The sequence below is a fragment of the Cynoglossus semilaevis genome, chromosome 8, assembly GCF_000523025.1.
Source record: "Cynoglossus semilaevis isolate Cse_v1.0 chromosome 8, Cse_v1.0, whole genome shotgun sequence".
NCBI lineage: Eukaryota > Metazoa > Chordata > Actinopteri > Pleuronectiformes > Cynoglossidae > Cynoglossus > Cynoglossus semilaevis.
Window position 1 is genome coordinate 4,063,641 of NC_024314.1, and position 19,187 is coordinate 4,082,827.

At 40.7% G+C, this 19,187-nt stretch overlaps 1 protein-coding gene across 1 annotated transcript in view; it reads right to left on the minus strand.

Annotated features, from left to right (window-relative positions):
* dock1 (dedicator of cytokinesis 1) overlaps positions 1-19,187 on the minus strand; it is a 143,726-nt gene that overhangs the window by 25,964 nt on the left and 98,575 nt on the right. The window contains exons 30-38 of the mRNA XM_008314107.3: positions 12,059-12,137; positions 11,196-11,296; positions 7,001-7,059; positions 6,244-6,392; positions 4,464-4,549; positions 4,001-4,157; positions 3,236-3,276; positions 2,830-2,920; positions 779-898 (exon numbers count right to left, since the gene is read on the minus strand). Of these exons, the coding sequence (XP_008312329.1) occupies positions 779-898; positions 2,830-2,920; positions 3,236-3,276; positions 4,001-4,157; positions 4,464-4,549; positions 6,244-6,392; positions 7,001-7,059; positions 11,196-11,296; positions 12,059-12,137 (883 nt within the window). The remainder of the gene's footprint in view (positions 1-778; positions 899-2,829; positions 2,921-3,235; positions 3,277-4,000; positions 4,158-4,463; positions 4,550-6,243; positions 6,393-7,000; positions 7,060-11,195; positions 11,297-12,058; positions 12,138-19,187) is intronic.

The following is a 19,187-nucleotide window of genomic DNA, read 5'->3' on the forward strand; positions in this document are numbered from 1 at the left end:
GGATGCAATGGTGTAAAGCACGCCGCCACTGGCCTCTAGAGCAGTGGAGACGCGTTCTCTGGAGTGATGAATCACGCTTTTCCATCTGGCAATCTGATGGACGAGTCTGGGTTTGGAGGTTGCCAGGAGAACGGTACATTTCAGACTGCATTGTGCCGACTGTGAAATTTGGTGGAGGAGGAATTATGGTGTGGGGTTGTTTTTCAGGAGCTGGGCTTGGCCCCTTAGTTCCAGTGAAAGGAACTTTGAATGCTTCAGGATACCAAAACATTTTGGACAATTCCATGCTCCCAACCTTGTGGGAACAGTTTGGAGCGGGCCCCTTCCTCTTCCAACATGACTGTGCACCAGTGCACAAAGCAAGGTCCATAAAGACATGGATGACAGAGTCCTGACCTGAACCCGATAGAACACCTTTGGGATGAATTAGAGCGGAGACTGAGAGCCAGGCCTTCTCGACCAACATCAGTGTGTGACCTCACTAATGCGCTTTTGGAAGAATGGTCAAAAATTCCTATAAACACTCTCCTCAACCTTGTGGACAGTCTTCCCAGAAGAGTTGAAGCTGTAATAGCTGCAAAAGGTGGACCGACATCATATTGAACTCTGGGTTAGGAATGGGATGGCACTTCAGTTCATAGTAGGAGTCAAGGCAGGTGAGCCAATACTTTTGGTATTATAGTGTATATATATATAGTAAGTATCTGCAAGTATATATATATATATATATAGTAAGTATCTGCAAATAGTGCAATGCCGGTGTGTGTGTGTGTCGTACTTTGCCCTTGTCGAAGTAGTTGATAATCTGTTGATAGAGCTGATCCTTGAGCTGTCCTTGTGTGGTGGCCTGGTAACCGTCTCTCTGGGTCAGGTGGGCTGCACACGCCTCGTCTGACCACTACAGGGGGTGGTAGATTGGAGGGAGGAGGGGGAAGGGGCGGCAGGTTAGTGCAGGGGTCAAGACCATGCAATACAATATAGAGCAAAAAAAAGCACAAGTGACAAGGGATCGATTGTTGACTTATGGCCAATGCAAATAGCCGGGAATGATCTGCTGTGTGAGACTGATGTCTGTTCCTTCGGAAGTTTGAACAAGACTGAAACTTAAGACCTGAGCAATGAAACCGACCTCTATACTCATTGAATGGTCCTGCGGCTCAAGGATCTCTGTTTGTCCTATTTGCAGGTGTGTGACTTACAGTAAACCTAAACTGCTGCAAAGGTGCGGCGGCTCCAGTCAAACTGTGTAAGTGTCAAAGCGTTCACTGGTTCATTACACTGGAGGATCCAGTCGACTGGTCTGAGGAGCCACATTTAACTAGCATTTTTTTTTGTAATTTTTTGGCACAGTAAAACGTTTTTTTAAAAGGAGAAGGTCCGCACCGTGCTGCTGCGGTTCTAGAAAAATCTGGATCAACATATCGATTCCTCCTCAGCTGAACCTCAGCATTTAGATGAACAAAACTTAGGTGTAGATGCATCTCTGAAAAGACAAAAAGTGTTGTGAATTTACTGACTGTTATTACATCAGAGCGGGCCCTCTCCCTCAAGACTAATGTTCATTATGCAGCGCCCGTTTTTACACAGCGACTGGTGCTGAAAGCAGCCTGAGTGAACGTCATTTATCCTTTTTATCACGACTGTATGTAGATACAAACAGAGCTGATTGAAGATATTACCTGGGACAGATTATTGGTGAATAAATCTTTAATCAATACTGCTGTGCAACAAGATGGACTAATTTCTAACATGTACTGTAATTGACTCCATCCATACAGGAATGTTACAGTCAGGACGCCTTTCTCTCTCTCTCTCTCTCTCTCTGTGTGACAAACTCAAAAATAAACAGAACAAATCCTGCAGATGTGGCTCAACCAGGGAGAAGATAATTCTGTCGTCTGCTGTCCCTGTTTGGGACCTGTACAAAGGCTGGAACTACCAGCTATTTATGCAAATACAAGCAATATAGTGGTTGCCACCATGCTAGATAAAAGGCAGAGCTCCAAATACAGACTATACTAAAGCCCATATGGGAATAGACACAGGTTTCTTGGTGTGAAGGATTTTTGTGTGTTGGGTGTGAAGTACTCTCGCCTGGAGACAGGAACTTTGGAGGCAAAAAAAAAATCAAAAATCAAAATCAAACATTATATATTTAACCAATATCCAATAGTGCCTTTTCTAAAACCTAATGAAGCTTCAGAAATATCTTTTCTATTTTCCTTAAAGAACATTTGAAAATAAGTCAACGTACTGCAATAGACATTTCCCAGAAGTCCACAAATACGGAATTCTATGATAAAGAGTGTTTGCAGATGTGTTAAGTTTCAATGGAGGATATGTAGAGAAATACATTTGTTGTTGTCAATAAATAAAGATTTGTTTTTCCAAATGTGTCTCAGGAGGCTACCTCCTACTTGTTGAGTGACATTCACTTTGAATGTGTTGTGATATTTGCATCTTTCTATTGAACCGTTGTGTCATCTGATGTTTATCAACTCTGCCATGGAGTAAGACAAAAACCATCCAACAACAGGGACGGTAAACTGATCCGAACACTTTGATCCATGCCAGGTTGCTTTATTTCTCCTAGATAAACACATCTGTAGAGAGCAACAGTCAAAAATAAAAAAAAATCTCAACTGAACTGCTCTGGTGCCACTGAAGGATTCAAACGTGACACTCAATTTGTCCTACTCCTATCTAATATATTATTCCACTGACTTCTTCTTCTCATTGCTCAGTTTAAGTTAGTGTTGGTGCACTTTGATATATTTGGCTGAGTGTCACTCCACAGTCACCACGGTGGTACTTTGTCGGACTTTGTACCTTTAGTAATCTGGCATGCAGCAGTAGAGTGTAGGCAGCCTCCGTGTAGTTGTCGCACTCTTTGTGGAGGTCACACAGCTTGTACAGGTACCTGGCAGGAAAGAGTAATGATTAATGGGTCACATCTGGAGAGGCTCTCTCGCACTTCAACAGCAGACAGGAAGTTAACGCCACCACACTAATGGGTCTTGACAGGCTCCCTTTACACCAAATAAAATTTGGCACAGAGATGGGGATAAAAAAAAAACCTGAATGGGAAAATAGTAAAAACTGTGGATTATCAAACTGGAATTTTTTTTTAACACTGGAGCTTTAACACTTACTGCCATGATGTCATTTAATGAGGTTTATGTTTGTGTTTTTTTTCAATGTATGTGACTCTTAGACGCTAAGACATTTGTCTTACCTGATGTACATCTCCTCTCTGTCTATCTCCTTGTAAAAGTTCTACAGGAAGAAAAAAGTGCCATTAAAATGCATTGAAATCCACAGACACCGTAGGACTCTGAGGCTGCAGCGAGTCGAGCATTTAAATCATAACACCAGTAGTTACACCGAAATATTTTTTAAATATCTAAATTCTTAAGTCTGTGTGAGAAACCAGGATGGATGGATTTCTGACTGGATACATATTCATATAATATTTATCTGTAACGACTTACTGCACTGCCCTCAAATCCAGAACTGAGATACAGATATTTTATACATGACACGACTGTGAGCGAACACGACTCAGATAAACGTTAAATGTAGGACACAGGCTCGCAGCCACCAGGAGTTGACATTTTGAGGGATCTGTGACGAGGGGTTACTTCACTGGGAAGAAGTGACACAGATAAAGTGCTCTGTGGTTACCAACTGACATTTGGAGACGGCTGCCGTTTGTTCTTTTTCTAAAACACAGTCAATCTAGAGTAAGACAGTATGTACAACGGGGAGTTAGGTTTTTTGGCCTGATTTGTGTTTGAGGTTTTGTACAAAAATTCTAACATGTAAGTTAGGGCCTTATAAACCAAACAGGCCTCACTTTGGGTTGAGAGTTACTGCAGGGAGGGCGCAGTACGAAGCGAAGGCCCAGAGAGAAACTTAAGGGTCAGGAGTAAAACTCATATCTTGACATGTATTTCCAGCGCCGTGTGTGTACGCAGGTATTTCCAAACTGCCCTCTTACCAGAACATTGACAGTGCAGCTCATGCGGTTTTCCTTGTTCTCGTCGTGCATGATAGTCCTGTAGTCCAGCAGCCTCTCCAGCAGACGGACCACCAGGGTGACGAAGTTCTCACCCGTCTTGGCCAAGTATTTGTGTTTCCTGCAGTGCTCCAGTAAACTGGGGTATGTATATGTGAGGCACAGAAGAGATGCAGGTAAATAAATGTGAATTATTTAAACAAGATTTTTTTTGTCATGAATATCAGTTCAGAGAACTAACAGGATTTCATAGAACACGTTCCCCCTCTGACACATTAGAGCAGAATTAGCTTTTTGCTGTGCTGCAGCACTGATCACAACTGTAATGAGGAGTCCTATGATCCTCACCGCACTGTGATTATTCTGAGGAGTGCTATGTCACCCTTAGCGTTATCTACCCATGTGAGCAGCTCAGGCGTAATCCCGTCCATAAATCAGCACTTACATTTTCTGAAAGAGAACCTTGTACTGCTCGTCACCGCGGCCCCCCTCCACCTCATGATCCAGCTTGGTGATGATCTCGTTCTCAAACTGCAATTAGACAGAGCAGGCACAAATAATCAGTGTAGCTAATTTTTCAATTCATTAACGCCGTCTCCCCGGCTCGGCGTCTCGCTTTGCTTCCAGGATGACAGGATCTGTGCTTCCACCATTCCCCTCCGTCTCCTGTGGCCCAGCTGGCTGCTGCCTTTTATTGATATATTGGAGCTTTTCTTTATCTGGGTAATTTTGGAGAGATCAGACGAGGCTACACCATAACACACATTCTGTTGTTGTTTTTTTGCAGTGTCTGGCAGCACTTAACGTCTCTGATATTACCATGCGGCATCTGTAGTGTATTGTTGAAACACATTTTTGAAATGCTGTTGGAGAGTAGTACAAAAAGATACACATAAAAGCTGCTGTAAACCAAAGCAGGGAAAATCAATTTAATTACATTATAGTGAGCAACAGAATAATAAAGCAGCATTCACCTTGACATAACTACCAGACTGACTCCTTGACTTAATATGTACACTAACTCCTCTCATCCCAATCCAATTCAGACACAGCCGCACACATATGGACAGACAGAGGTTTCCTTTTCCCAAAAGCCTACAGAATCTAATTATCAGCCAAAACACTAAACCCTCTAGACCAGTGATTCCCAACCACTGTGCTGTGGCACACTAGTGTGCTGCGGGGGGGATCATTAGGTGTGCCGCGGAAAATGTATCCAATGTCCCAAAACTAATACTTATTTATTGCAAATAATTTTTCTTTGTTAGTCAATGTGTGACAGGCAGAGCAATGAAATCCTTTTCCACTAGGTGGCAGCAGATGCTTATTAAAACTAAGAAGATAATCAGAACTGTTGAAGATCTTTGTGTCTTTCTTCAATTCCTGCTAGTATATTAGCGTTGTCTTCAACTAAACAGGAGTTCATTTTTTTTAGTAAATTTAAACTAGAAGATTATTATGTTTCATTTCATAACTTTTTGTGAGATTTTTGTTCAGTGGTGTGCCGTGGGGTCACATGTATATCATCAGGAAAAACCGAAGTGTTTGGACAATATTAAAATGTCAGTATTACACAGTATTTATACTAAACAAAAACTACTTTCTTAAAAATAAATATATCTATTTTTGTGTTGAACATCAAACACACGTGACACTCAAATGAAATGATCCTGGCCGCAGTGGCCCTCAGCCTCATTTCACTTTGAGACCCCTGCTCTATTCTGTTTCCAAGATCATGACTTTTTTTCATTTGATTTATCAAACAACGGTGATTCTGTTTCTACAACACACACCTACTACAGTACACTGGGTAGACACAGGTCGCCGCTGCTGGATAAACTGACACTAGCACCACTGCACAAAGAGGACCAACACGGTCACAGGTGCTGTGATGTCAGATCCAGCTGCAGCGAGCATGACAGGCTCTGGAGGAAAACATAAACATCACACAGCTGAAAACAGCCTGAGACATCTTATGACACAGCAGCTGTAGCTGAATGGATTTCCTCATGCAGAAAGGCTTAATTCTGCACAGTAATGAGGCTTGACATTGAGTCCCACTTACCGTGGCTGTTGATAATCGCAGCACAACAAAATGAGATTTGCAGAATTACAAGTGAGCTTGTGGCTATGAAACTTTTCGATTTTTTCGTTTTTTTTAATTCCACCAGCGCCATGCGCTCGTAATTCCGACTGCTAAATATTCAGTGTGGCAGAAGACGCACCCGCTGAAAGCTGCAGGTGAAGTGGAACTCGCACTGCATCATGTCGAAGAAGATGGGGATGGTGGCCTTTCGCAACTCGATCTCAGGGACGAGCGTCATCTCAAGGATGGGACCCACCATCTCTGGGATGAATTTGATCTTGTGGGGCCCTGAGAGAAGACACGGACATTAAAGCACAACAAGTCATTTATATTCTTTTGTCCCAACACAACAACATGGATTGTTAATATTCTGACACTCAAACAACAACAACAACAATAATAATAATAATACAAAATAGCAGTAACTACTCAGTATCTCTCCCCCTCTTTTCAGCAAATCAGTCAATCTGTCTGGTGGAGGGCATTAATGTGGGGATCAGATGGTGCAGCTTCCAATAAGAGAACATTGGAGAAAACACAGGTGTCCTGATCTAACACCAAAATCCCTCCACTGCCGTCTTATTCCACCCAGACTCCGGGTCTGTCTCACCGTGCATACAGCAAATCAACACGTTACCATCTGTATTTAAACGCCTCTCCTCTGCGAGGCCACTCACAATATCTGTGATAATTATGAACAAAACAACATGTAAAGACATGCCTGTCACACTGCCACAGCCTCAGGGCTGCAGATGAAATGGGATTCATTTTAAAAAAATGTCTCCTCTTTGATAAGACAGAATATCCACAGGTGAAAAATACTTAAAAAAATGTCTCCTCTTTGATAAGAGAGAATAACCACAGGTGAAAAATAAAAGTAATAAAGAGGAAATTACCAAGATTGTACCACATATCCCTGATTTCAAAGCCAATTTGTCTCCTCATGTCCTGGTACCTGAAACACAAACATGATATTAAAAATGTAAGAAAGTGACAACACACCAAAGAGGACAGCAATGATTTAGGGAGAACAGAACGTTACTGAACACTCGGCAAAATAAAAAAAATTAAAAAAAAGACATTAAGATGTTTATTCCCCAGTGTTTGTGTGGAAATTAAAACTTTTTGAAACAGAGTAAATGGAGAAAAAATAAGCAGCTGTTGAATTTCTGCTCCAATAAACAACACTGTTTACTTTACAGTATTGTCGCCTCTATGTTCAAAGACAGAATAAGACATTGTTAAATAAACCTGTTGATGAGGAGCTTCTCCCAGCAAACCAGTTAATATTGACACCACGTTAACTGTTTTTATTTTGCAATGTTATACATATATATATATTTATCACTACTGTTGGCCATTACTTGGACCATAAACTTGAGGTCAAAGCAGCCAAACTCCTCATGTTATGTCCAACCTAAGCCTTGTCAACTTTGCCTCCATCTCATTTCACAAGTACTTTTTTTTATCTCACTTTTACAAAACAGCGCCTTAAGAACGATCGGCTTTTTCACGTCGAGGTCGTGGTTCATGCTCCGTGGCAGCTCCAGGCCTGGATCCCTGCCTGCTTGGTTGTCCTACTGTATGTCACAGAGAGGACAAACAGTGGAGTGCAAAGGGCAGTGAGGCAGGGACAGACAGTGAATGATGGAGAGAGTAAAGGGAGTGAAAATAGTGCGCAGCCAGGCAGAAAGAGAAACTGGAGTCTGTGGAACCGATCACATGAAACAGAAATAACGACTTCACTTCTTTTGAAACACGGCGATAAGAAAATAGAGTACGGTAAGTTTAAATTGTTTCAAAATCGAGCAAGATGAGAGACGATACTGTAACAGCTGGAAAAATGTTTGACCATTTTGCCGACCTGGAATGACAGACGTTAGCTGAACCAGGGTAAAATGTATTTTCACTTGTGGGTTTCCTTAGGGAAAATCTAAATATTGTTTTTCTGACGAGAAACACAGCCAGTCCTTTATAGTCCGTGCATGCAAGCAGAGTGTGAGTCTGAGCAGATTGATAAAAAAACAAAACAAAAAAAAAAAAAAACACCAGAATTATCAACCTTAAGCTTGAAAAACTCTGCCAACAGACGAGTTGCAAAAAATCCATGGCCAGAAGCTTCCATTCTGTTCCTGTGTGTGTGAGCTGAATAAGGGACAGTGAATGACCGGTCATCTTTGGTCGTTTACAGGGACACAGTCCTTGAAATAAGGACAAAACACTTCACATCTCTGATCTGCTCTGCCTCAGGACGATAAGATCGCTTCGAAAACTGAGTGAGTAAAATGAGAGCCAAACATAACAGGTACATAATGTTTAGATTCATTTAAAGCTTTCTTGTTGTTGGTAGTTGAAGCCAGAAGTCCTTATAAGCTTAGAATATTTTTAGTTATTAGCTATTAGCTGACACTCACAGAATCCACATCACCACTAAAGTTTGTCTTCAATATTTGAAGGTTTTAATCAGCAGTATTGTGTCTCAAGAAAGACTTCAGGTCAATCAGCCCTTGGTGACACTGCAGGTTAGTCAAAGGTCACAGTTTGGGCACAAAGAATGGCAGTTGATAGTTCCTTAGAATTCCTCCTGCTCTTTGACATTTCACTGCATGCTGTAGAATTCTGATAATAAATCAATTGTTTTGCCAATACTGTACAAAAGCGCATTAATGTGTTTTGACAGCGAGGCGAAGACAACTGAAAGACTTCCTGACAAAGGCACTGCGTCACCGCTTTGTCGCCAAATCACATCACCAGGTTTAGCTGTCAGGGGAGGGCGTGTCACCAGAACCGAGCACAGATTCTGAGGCAGCTTGTTGGCGTGGAGATAAAATTTAAATAGAGGCCTGCTGCTACGTTTTGACGTGGAGCTGTTGATGCAACAAAGGAAATGGAAATGGGAATGAACCGTTCTGACGTTAACACGTAAGTGATAGTGTTTTGTTATGGTGGAGATGTACAGCTGTACGCACAATTGGCACTAAAAAAAAACAGACACTGCATAAAAGTACGTTGGATCACTTTTCTACATTTAGAATGCACTTTGGGGCAGGTGCTGGTCTCACCAGAGCAGAGACAGATGCAGAGCGCTGTTCTGTCTGATGGGTGTGTGCAGTGAGACAGGCTGTTACGACTGTCAGCTGTAGGGACATGGAAACACGTACCTGTCACCCAGGGGAGGGGAGCTCTCTGTGAAGTTAACAAAAAAACAATGTGTCTGCAGAAGGAGAGCAATGAGTGTGGAATTGAACGGTGGCTCTCAAAGCACGAGTAAGGCGTTATGAATGAGTTGGAGGCAAGAGGCAAAGAGATGGATGGAGGGGCAGAAAGTGGTGGAAGGAGAAGAGATGGAGTAGAAGAAGGCAAAGTGGCAGACAGAGCAAGAGGGGAAAAATAATATACAACAGTGACTGGCAAGTAATGGCCTGCGAGAATAGAAGCATTCATAAAACCTGACAGGCTGACTCTTCATCGCTCACACTGTATGTGAATATCCTCAGAATGCTGTCTGTGCTGAGTAATTCTGGTCTGTATGTGTGTGTGACTGCAGCCCGGCAACCTTTACCACAACATCCATGGGAAAAAAAGCCCAAACGTTAGAACTTTTAAATAACTGCATGTCTCTTACAGTTAAAGACACAACGACGACTGAGGTGCTAAGATTGGATTCATCTCAATTAATTGTGATTAATTGAGATAACTCTGGACCATTGTCAGCCAAAACATTCTAATCATGAAATGGTGCTAAATTGCTCTAAAATAAATAGATGAAAACTAGACTAGAATAAGAAATAGACTAGACAATAAAAGAAGAGTAAAAAAATCTAAAATGTAAACGAACGGAGAAGAATTTCAGAAGTTCAGTGTTTTTGTCCCCAGTAGTAGCAGCATCATTGACACTCATCTCATGAAGGTTGTTCATTATATTTGAAAATAGCACAGAATCACTGGTTACTTTACTTAATTTTGCAAGTAAATTAAATAAAAAGTATTAGTTAAATGCTGCAGCATTTGTGCAGCAGTTTAGCTCAAAGTACTGACACTAAACTGCCGACACGTAACACATCACTGCACGTATGTATAGTACGGTGCAAAAGTGTGACTCGGGTGAGAAGCTGTTGCCGAGTGCTTAAGAGCAGGGTTCCACACACCTCAGATGCCCTCTCTCTGTTCTCAGCTCCTGGAAAAGGCACAATAATTGGTCCTGCAGCCAGGACTGACAGTGAACGCATCAGCACTCAGAGAAACAGGGATGCACAGAGGGAGAGGGAAAAGGTGAGAAGCTGGCACAAAGAGGGAGAGCGGGTGAGTAAGAAGACGTGGGTGAGGGAGGAACAGGTAAACCCTGTTATGAGACCAGCTTTGCTGGTTTTTTGCAATCAAACATTTGTGGGGGGAAAAAACTGCAGTGAAACAGTGATAACGTAAGTGTAACAAAAGGTTGTGTTTACAGGTGAGTGGTGATGGAGAATGTCCTCTTTACAGAGTGTGTTTGTCTGTGAGTTAGGGGCAATAATAAAGCCCTGAATGGTAAGAGGTCTCCCTCCCTCCCTCTCTCGCTCTCTCTCTGCCCAGCAGAGGCCAGTGTGATATATGCTTAAGTGACAAAAGCTCATCCAAATGAAGCAGAGAGCCAATATGCTGCATGCCTGCCCAGAAGGCATTTACCCATTTGGCTGCATGACCAGACTCTATGAGGATTACTAATTTGGCTGAATGGGTTTTTGCATATACAGTCAGTGGAATAAAGTGGGAATAAAATTGGTGTCTAGACACACCACCCAAACCAGCGCTGGGGTTTAGAGCAGATAAACAACAACAACAAAAACCTTAACCCTAGTACACTGACCACAGATCACCTGAGATCTGAGTAGGTGGTCTGTTCTTCATCACCCCTGCAGTGACCGTGAGGCTGTTGTGCTTTCTTCAGAAGAGCAAAAAAAAACAAAAACCCCAAAAAACAAGAGCAACCTCCACCAGCTGTGGAGAGATGGGTATCTGCAAGCCGTGTGTGATGAATTATATAAAGCCGCGCTCATGCTGGGCAGAGAGCCGAAGCTGTGCCATGAGAATGTTCTGAGTGTGAACACTTACTTATGGAAGATCTTGGCTCTTTTGTCACTTGAGAAATTCTCCAGCTGCAGAGACTCCTGGGTGAGGAAGGCCACGGCCAGGTGGAAGTAGTTGTTCCATAACTGAGCAAGATAAAGGCGGAGCCAGTTAGTGTGTGTCCTGATTAAGTCTGACCAAAGATGTCATTGGTGGCACAGACCGTCTATCTGGGATAGAAATCTTCACAGTTTCATTTCATCTAAATGACTTTGATGAGGTTTCATATGCTGCTGCGGTGGAGAGCAGTGACATCACAGGGTCAGATAAGTGGTACGGGCCATTTGTCTCCGGAGAGCACTCTATCAGACAATGGCAGCAGCTTGAAGCAGAGCTACTGTACTGTCTCATCATTCAAAGCAGGGCAAATAGTCTCTGCCTAAGAGAGTATGTGAGGAGACTTTAAAGTATAAGGCAGTTTTTGAAGGTAATGCACATCATGAAGTGTACTACTTCTTCTTCCCCATAAACAGAGCTGTGGGCTCTCTGCTGTACATCCTGTGTACTGTATATTCAGTCTATATCCTGTCTTTATCCACAATGTCTAGAAATGTAGTGTTTTTGTTTGTACAGACTTTTTACCTCCTGTTAATGCAATCCTGCAATACAACACCCAGTGTGGGTGTATATTCAGTCTATATCCTGTCTTTACTATATCCTGTCAATACAGTTCAATCTAATATAATGTAATCTAATCAAATCTTGCATTAAAAAAATGAAAAACAATTTTCAGAATTAGGTTTTAGTTATCTAAAAATATTATTTGACACTAGTTTGGGCAAAAAGACATACTTATGTTTTGGCTGAAGGAAGGCAGGCAAAATGGCTTTCATTGACTTGACTCTTACCTGAAGCTCAAAGTTGGTTTGGTCCAAAAATTTCTTGTTCAGCACGGCTGCATACTGATTGATGGCACGCAAGAAGACTCTGGGAAGGAAAGAGAAAAATCAGGAAAAATATAATGGTATTCATGCCATTCATTAAAATGCATCCATCTGCTAAATATATATATAACAAAAGAGATGTCCGATAATATCGGCCCCATATTTTGCATATTTTGCAATATCTGTAAGAGTCGTTATCGGTTTTTCCTCCGATAATGAAACCCAATGCCTGGGTTTCACGAAATGATGACTGCTCTAAAAATATTGCGACGCCCCAGCGACAGGGCAGTCAGATGCCTCAGTGCTCTGAAGAACTTTTATTGAAACACAATTGCAGTAACTCGTTCTAAACTCCTTTATTGCTCTCAACCCAGTTTCTCCAAAATCGCTTTTTCCTTCTCTCACACCCTCCGCTCCCTCACAAACATGTAACTGTTAACTCCTTCAGATCAGACGAACACAGAACATTTACAAATGGCAGCATTGTAGCTTAGTTTATTAATATATTATCAATATCAATATTTTTAATATTGATAATCAGGATTGATGTAGATTGCTGGTGCCAGCAACTCTTACAGTGGTTTGTACAGATGAGTAAATAAATATTACCAGGGGCTCAATAGTATTTCAATTCTGTCCTCTCGGTGGCAGAAAATATTTGAGAAAATTACTGTTTTGACCCATCACCTTGGTGAGCAGGCAACACTTAACTTCCACCATCGTCCTGCTATATCGGTATTAATTAATATCAGAATCAGATATATATATAGATATATATATAGATATAGATATTTGTCCTATGACTTTGTTTGAAGCCAGCCTTTAACCAATACATATTTTGAACGAAAGGCACTCAAGCCTTACTTTTTGAGTTTGCCTTTATTTTATTTTTACCCAGGTATCTCTTAGGGGGACAACAGACTTTAAATAAAAGATAGAAATAAGGCTTTTTACTTTTTTTGCATCTACTTTTACCAGCAGCCTCCAGGGAAGAGACAATCAAAACAAACACAACAAGAACACACGCACACAAAAAAAGACACTACACGCTGTGTACAATGACAGATAATTAGAAAACTAAACTGTGGTTCAGGCTCCAGCCAGACAAGAACAAAAACGCAGCACTCTGTACTTGTTCAAAGAATGAATGTTTTCCCCTGTGGAAAAAAACCCAGAGTTTCTGACAGAGGTGAAACCCAGGTCCAGACTCCCTCTTCGGCACACTCCAGAAAAATAAAAATAAAGAATATATATATATATAGATATATATATACAGTATATATATATATATATATACACATATATATATACATATATAGTTGTTCTTAACGAGAACACTGTCTGATAGGCTAAAACAAATTAAATGTTAATAACTTTGGTGGTAAGAAGCTTTTAAAGAGGAATTATGAGTGCTTATAATGAGTCAGAGGCCCAATTACTACTTAACCTCATTCCCTGCTAGGAGCAGTTGTACAAGTAAACTAAATAAGTTTTAATCTATTATATAAAGCACCGGGACAAAAAAAAATGCCTGTATCTTGGTTTCCATTAAGCTGGGTTACTTTATTTAGAGAATCATCACCTCGGTTCTTGTGGTTTCACAGACCCCGACCCTGCTCTGGTGAGGGACTATAGCCCTCCCCTCAGATGTTGTAATCAGCATGAATTGATTAGTGAGGCATTGGAATGTATGGGGAGAATGGGGAAGGTGAAACAAGGACAATTGTTAAGTTAGCTGAGTGGATTGCCTGAGGGTTTCATGAGCGGGGCAATAAAGCAGGATTAAGATGTAGCACTGAGTTAACCGACAGTGGCAACGGACCAGGCATCTGCCACACAGTCCTCTCGTACTCAGCCCTAAACCTTGTGCTTACAGTCAGCTGCTGGCATTCATTACACTTTCCTCATGGTCAATTTTATTTATTTTTATTCTTTTCAGCTGCTAACATTTGACACCGACTTTTAGCTCCTGTGGAGCTATATCTTGAGCTATATTCATAAATAAAAACCAGAAAAACCAGAAGTTTTCAACCTATGGTTCCAAAGCTACATCAGGCTCTTTAACCTCATTCCCTCTGCGATGATGATTATTTTCATGAATGAACCTAAATTAAATCATGACTAATTACACCTAATTAGCAAACATCAGTGCAAACATTAAACTCTGCTTCATTTAAAAGGCTGAGATTTAGTGAGAAAACAGTAAAAATGGTTCTGCAGGAGTTACGGGGTGCAGACCCCTAAGTTAAACGTTTTTTTATGCGGCCACTTATAGATTTTTTTTTTTTTAAATATTAACTACCTTTTTATAGTAGAAGTTAGTATATTTAGCTTATTGATTTTTTTAATTTTTTTATTTTCTGTACCTGCAAGGATTATTCATGTTAAACACTTGAAGGACAGTAAATGCACCTCTACGTTAAAATCCTTCAATGTTAGAGTTCCTGCAAATTTGATGAAGAAAAACAACAGCACCAGGTTTTCAGCTAACAAGCACTTCATGTGATTAACAACAACCAAGAACGGAGAAGGCAGAAGCTGCAGATCAGCAGATCTGCCATTCAGTACAGTCCTGGCCATAATTCCCTGCCATTGACTTGGAAATATATCTGTACAAAAAGGAGTCATTCAGATTATTGGCTGAAAAAGGTTAACTGCCATTGAATACCTTTGAATAAGCCACCAGGGGAGACTTTTCCCGTGCTCTGTGGGCGAATAGTGGGAAAAGCCCTGTGCCCTCATGAGCACTCAGCCTGTATCCAGTCAGCACCGGTGCAATCTCCTCCTCAGCGCCCTCAATTTTCTGCAACTCTGAGCATGCCAATATAGTTGAGACGCTTAACACTGGAGTAACGCTTAAATGTGTTCCCGTCCATTGCGCTTGTGGGTGGAGAAACATTGCTTCTCAATATTTTGAGGCTTATCATTTTTAACCTTAACATTTTGGAAATCATGGTGAATTAAAACGTTCAACATTTGCAACAAATTCCAAATATCAATACTGGTTATAATATTATATAGAATAATAATATATCTTTGTTAAAAAAGCCAGAGGATGCAGAGAGTGCATTTAAAGCACACAGCTCCCACAGTTTGCACACAGTGATATCAATACTCTTCACAGCATCTGAATGAAGAGGAGACAACAGGTAAAACACCACTGTAATCAGCCGTTCCCAGCTAATCTCCACTCTCCTGTGGAGGCGGTCTGTTATACTGCGGCTGTAATTAGCCGCTGATCCCTGTGCTCTCTGCACCAATGACTTTCCAGTATCTGCTCCACGGTGACACGGTGTGTGTGTGAACTCCTTTGCAGGTGACTTCATGTCACACCACGGGTCACACAATAAAGTCAATTCCAGTAAATGAAGGCACATGTGAAGCCTGCGGTCTGCTGCAGTGCAGAAATATAATGGGATTTAACAAAGAGACAGGACACTTCCTGTGTGAACTCATCCTGTCATTAATTAAAGTGGGGAAAAAAAATTTAATGAGGCGGATGAAAATAGAATATACTCTCACACACAGGGCTGTGGCTGAGACACCTCAAAAGGGCCGTTTAAGATTAGCGGCATGCTAACGTCCTGAATCGGAACATTATTCATTAATGTGATCTTTGAAAGTATAAAATCTTTTATCAGCGGACATTAAAATAAACCTAATAAAGCAACGGGCTGCTCTTCGCCTCAGTTCCAGTAAAGATCCGATAACAACATAATTACTACGCATTATAAAATGATACATCATTGATTCCAGGCACTATTCTGACCAGTTCAAGCAATAAGTATGAATCAGATGCACATTAGTAGATTATTACACAGCCGGTGCTTTTAATCTGACGTTAATAACTAGCAACAAATGCCCACGAGGAGGAAACCTGGCTGCTGCATAACATCGGCACACGCAGGGTCTACAACCAGTGTACAACAACTTGTAGCCAGGACGCCAAGTATGAAAAACGTATTATTATATGGTAGAATTATATACCAGTCATTCTTCAACCAGAATAGTAACAACTTAACCAAGATATCAGGCATTTCTGGAAATGTTTTCCCTCAAGGTTTTAATACAAATCACTGTAAACCATCATTGTGAACTTCTTACAGTTCTTTGTCAGCACTTAGAAGTACAGACTGAAAATAATTTGAAAGTTTTAAATAAGGCATCCATACAGCAGCGTAGCATTTACAAAGGATTTGTGCCTCATTTTGTACAGTTCACATGACATCACTTATTTTGCAGTATACTGTACAAACACACACACACACAAAACCCTCATTACTTAGGAATAATTGGTTCGCTACATTCCAGCACAGGGGACATAGAATCTCCCAATAGGTATTGTTTTTAATTAAATTTAAATCCGGCTTTTTGTTTGAAAGTTCTAAAACGCAGATCTGAACTGTGTCACATGATCGGTACGGTGGAGCAGAAACATTTATGCTAATAAAAAGTTATTAGCAGATCATACTTGCTAATTAAGTTCAGGGAGCAAACTCGATAAGGATCGCAGTCTATTTGCATATTATTGGCGAACAGTGAGTGAATCTGCATCGGCTCAGAGATAAGACAAGGTCAAAATCCTTCATTATCAAACTCATTTCGTCAAATTGATCACTTTTACTTTGGACCTTGAATTTCACACTTTGGAAGAGTATTTGTAGTTATAGTTTTTTTTTAAGACACAATTTCACTCCACTGTGACAACAATCCTATGTAAATTATGTAACTGAATAATGTTTTTGTACACTGACTGCGTCAGACCTTCAGAAAATCACTGAACACCATTCAGTGAATGCTCTTTTTTGAACCTTAAGAAAAAGAACTGCAGTAGCACACAGTACATTGTACTGCTGCTACAATGCTGTTTGTTACATCAATGTAAAGTCAAACACAACTTAAGTACTAAGCTACTTCTTCTTCTAGAACTAAATAACACAAGGGTCATGAAGGTCATGACCTTAAATGCAACACCCTACCACTGATAGAACATGGAGCGAAAGATAACCAATCAGCATGCTAATACAGGTAAAGGCCAACAGTAGTATTTTAACTAACAAATATATATACTTGACCACTGAGGCACCGTCAGGAAAAATAAAAGTGAGAAAATCCACCATGGTAGCATTCAGACACCATGTGGCAGCTGTCAAACTGAAGCACGATCACCACTGCTAACCTCTAAACACACCGACCCAACAGTGAGAGCAGAGGCTGCTATTTCATCCCTCTGGTGTTTCAAAAGGTGCACGGATTACTAATGAGGAAACACAGAGGCTGCAAATACAGGAGGAGAACTCTGGAGCTGGAGGATCGGTAAAGTTTCCATTGAGGAACGAGGCACTTTTTCAGTTATGGGATGAGTCATAACCCAGTTAAAAATATAACAGTCTGAAGCTTAAACATTACCATCTTTCACTGTAATATTTCCTTGAGTGGGTGAAAAAAATGTTTTTTTTTCTGACAATCCTTCAGTGTATTGTCAGATAAGCATTCAGGCTGTTGCTGTGTTTACAATTTGACATTCAAGGCATGGCTGCCATTTTAGTCAGTGTTGATCTGAGTGTTTATCAGTTTTGTTTTGAATGCCAAATTAGACACACATCAGAGATGCAGTTTTAAAATGGGGCTTTTGGATTGGCACCACGTTGATTTAAAGACAGGAGTAGCACACTGGGTTATCAGAGGAGTCATGGGGTGGGCTTCAAATGAGTGAGAACAGACAGGATTGATCTACAGAGTCTGCCTTTTCAGTGAGCACGGTTAAAAATCCTTCACAATATAAAACCAACTTCCCTGGACAAAGTTTGAACCAAAGTCTTCTGCTACATCGCTGGGTTCAACATAAAGAACCACTGCCTCACCGCTGTCACTCATTCTAGCAGATGCGATATGATGCAAACCAGACTAGTGGAACCGTCCACTAATGAGTGCCTGAAGGAGTGATGACAGGACCATTGTGTTAAAGAGCTGCGTCTTTAGTCCGTCCAGGCTTTTATCTTTTCATGCTCCACTCAAGGGACTCCCAATTCGACTCCTGCTCCTCCATCCTCCCACCTCATGACTGCTCTCACCAAGATGTGGGAGTTATTACTGAGTCTGTCTGATGTTAAATCAATGTCATCAAATGAATTCAGAAATGACTTTACAGTTCTTTTTGAGGTTTATTAGCATATATTCTGAATGGACCATAAGACTCACTACAGTTTGATATATTTTATAAACTGAGTACTTTTGGACACCAACAGAATCTTACAAATATGACATTTGTATCTGTGATTTAAATTGAAAGCATGTTGCTTGGACATTTATTTTCCAATTGTGGCATTAATTAAGTGTATCAGTGATCCATCCAAATCAGTGATCCATCCAACCATCCAACCATCCAACCATCCAACCATCCAACCATCCAACCATCCAACCATCCAACCATCCATCCATCCATGCATCCATCCATCCATCCATCAATTTAAAAAAGGTTAATCATAAAGAATTTTAGACTTATATACTGTATCACATTGTCTGTAGCACATGGAAATCTGAAATTATATACCAATCAATATATTTCACTAGTTTTAGAGATAATTATCATAAGTAATATTAAATACAAATTTAATTTAAGAACCTGACTATTCCATATATTTATTGTCATTTAAAAAAATGCTTAGATAACTAAATGGGATCAAAATAATTCAAATATTATGACCCATTATTGATGTTCTCTACTGTCATATCCTGTACAGGTCAAATTAAATACACCTTCCTTTTTTTGTTTCGGTCTGATGTAAAAGCTCTAATATGACACTATTATTTTAAACTTGTCTAACAACTGTTCCTGTGACTGCTCAGCTTTAATGATGATGACTGCACTTAGTGTAAAGTTAAACAGCACAACTCAGGCCATAAAGCTGAAGAGTGCGAAAGTCGTGAAAAGTCGACGAAGCGAATCTGCGAAGAAGCACAACAAGCTGACTGTTCACAGCGGCAGCTGTTGTCTGTTACAGACGTGTCATGGATTTCGGTCCCCTGGAGGGAACAGACAGTGACAACACAATTAAGGCGGATGAAAAGTTAAGCTTATTCAGTGAGCACT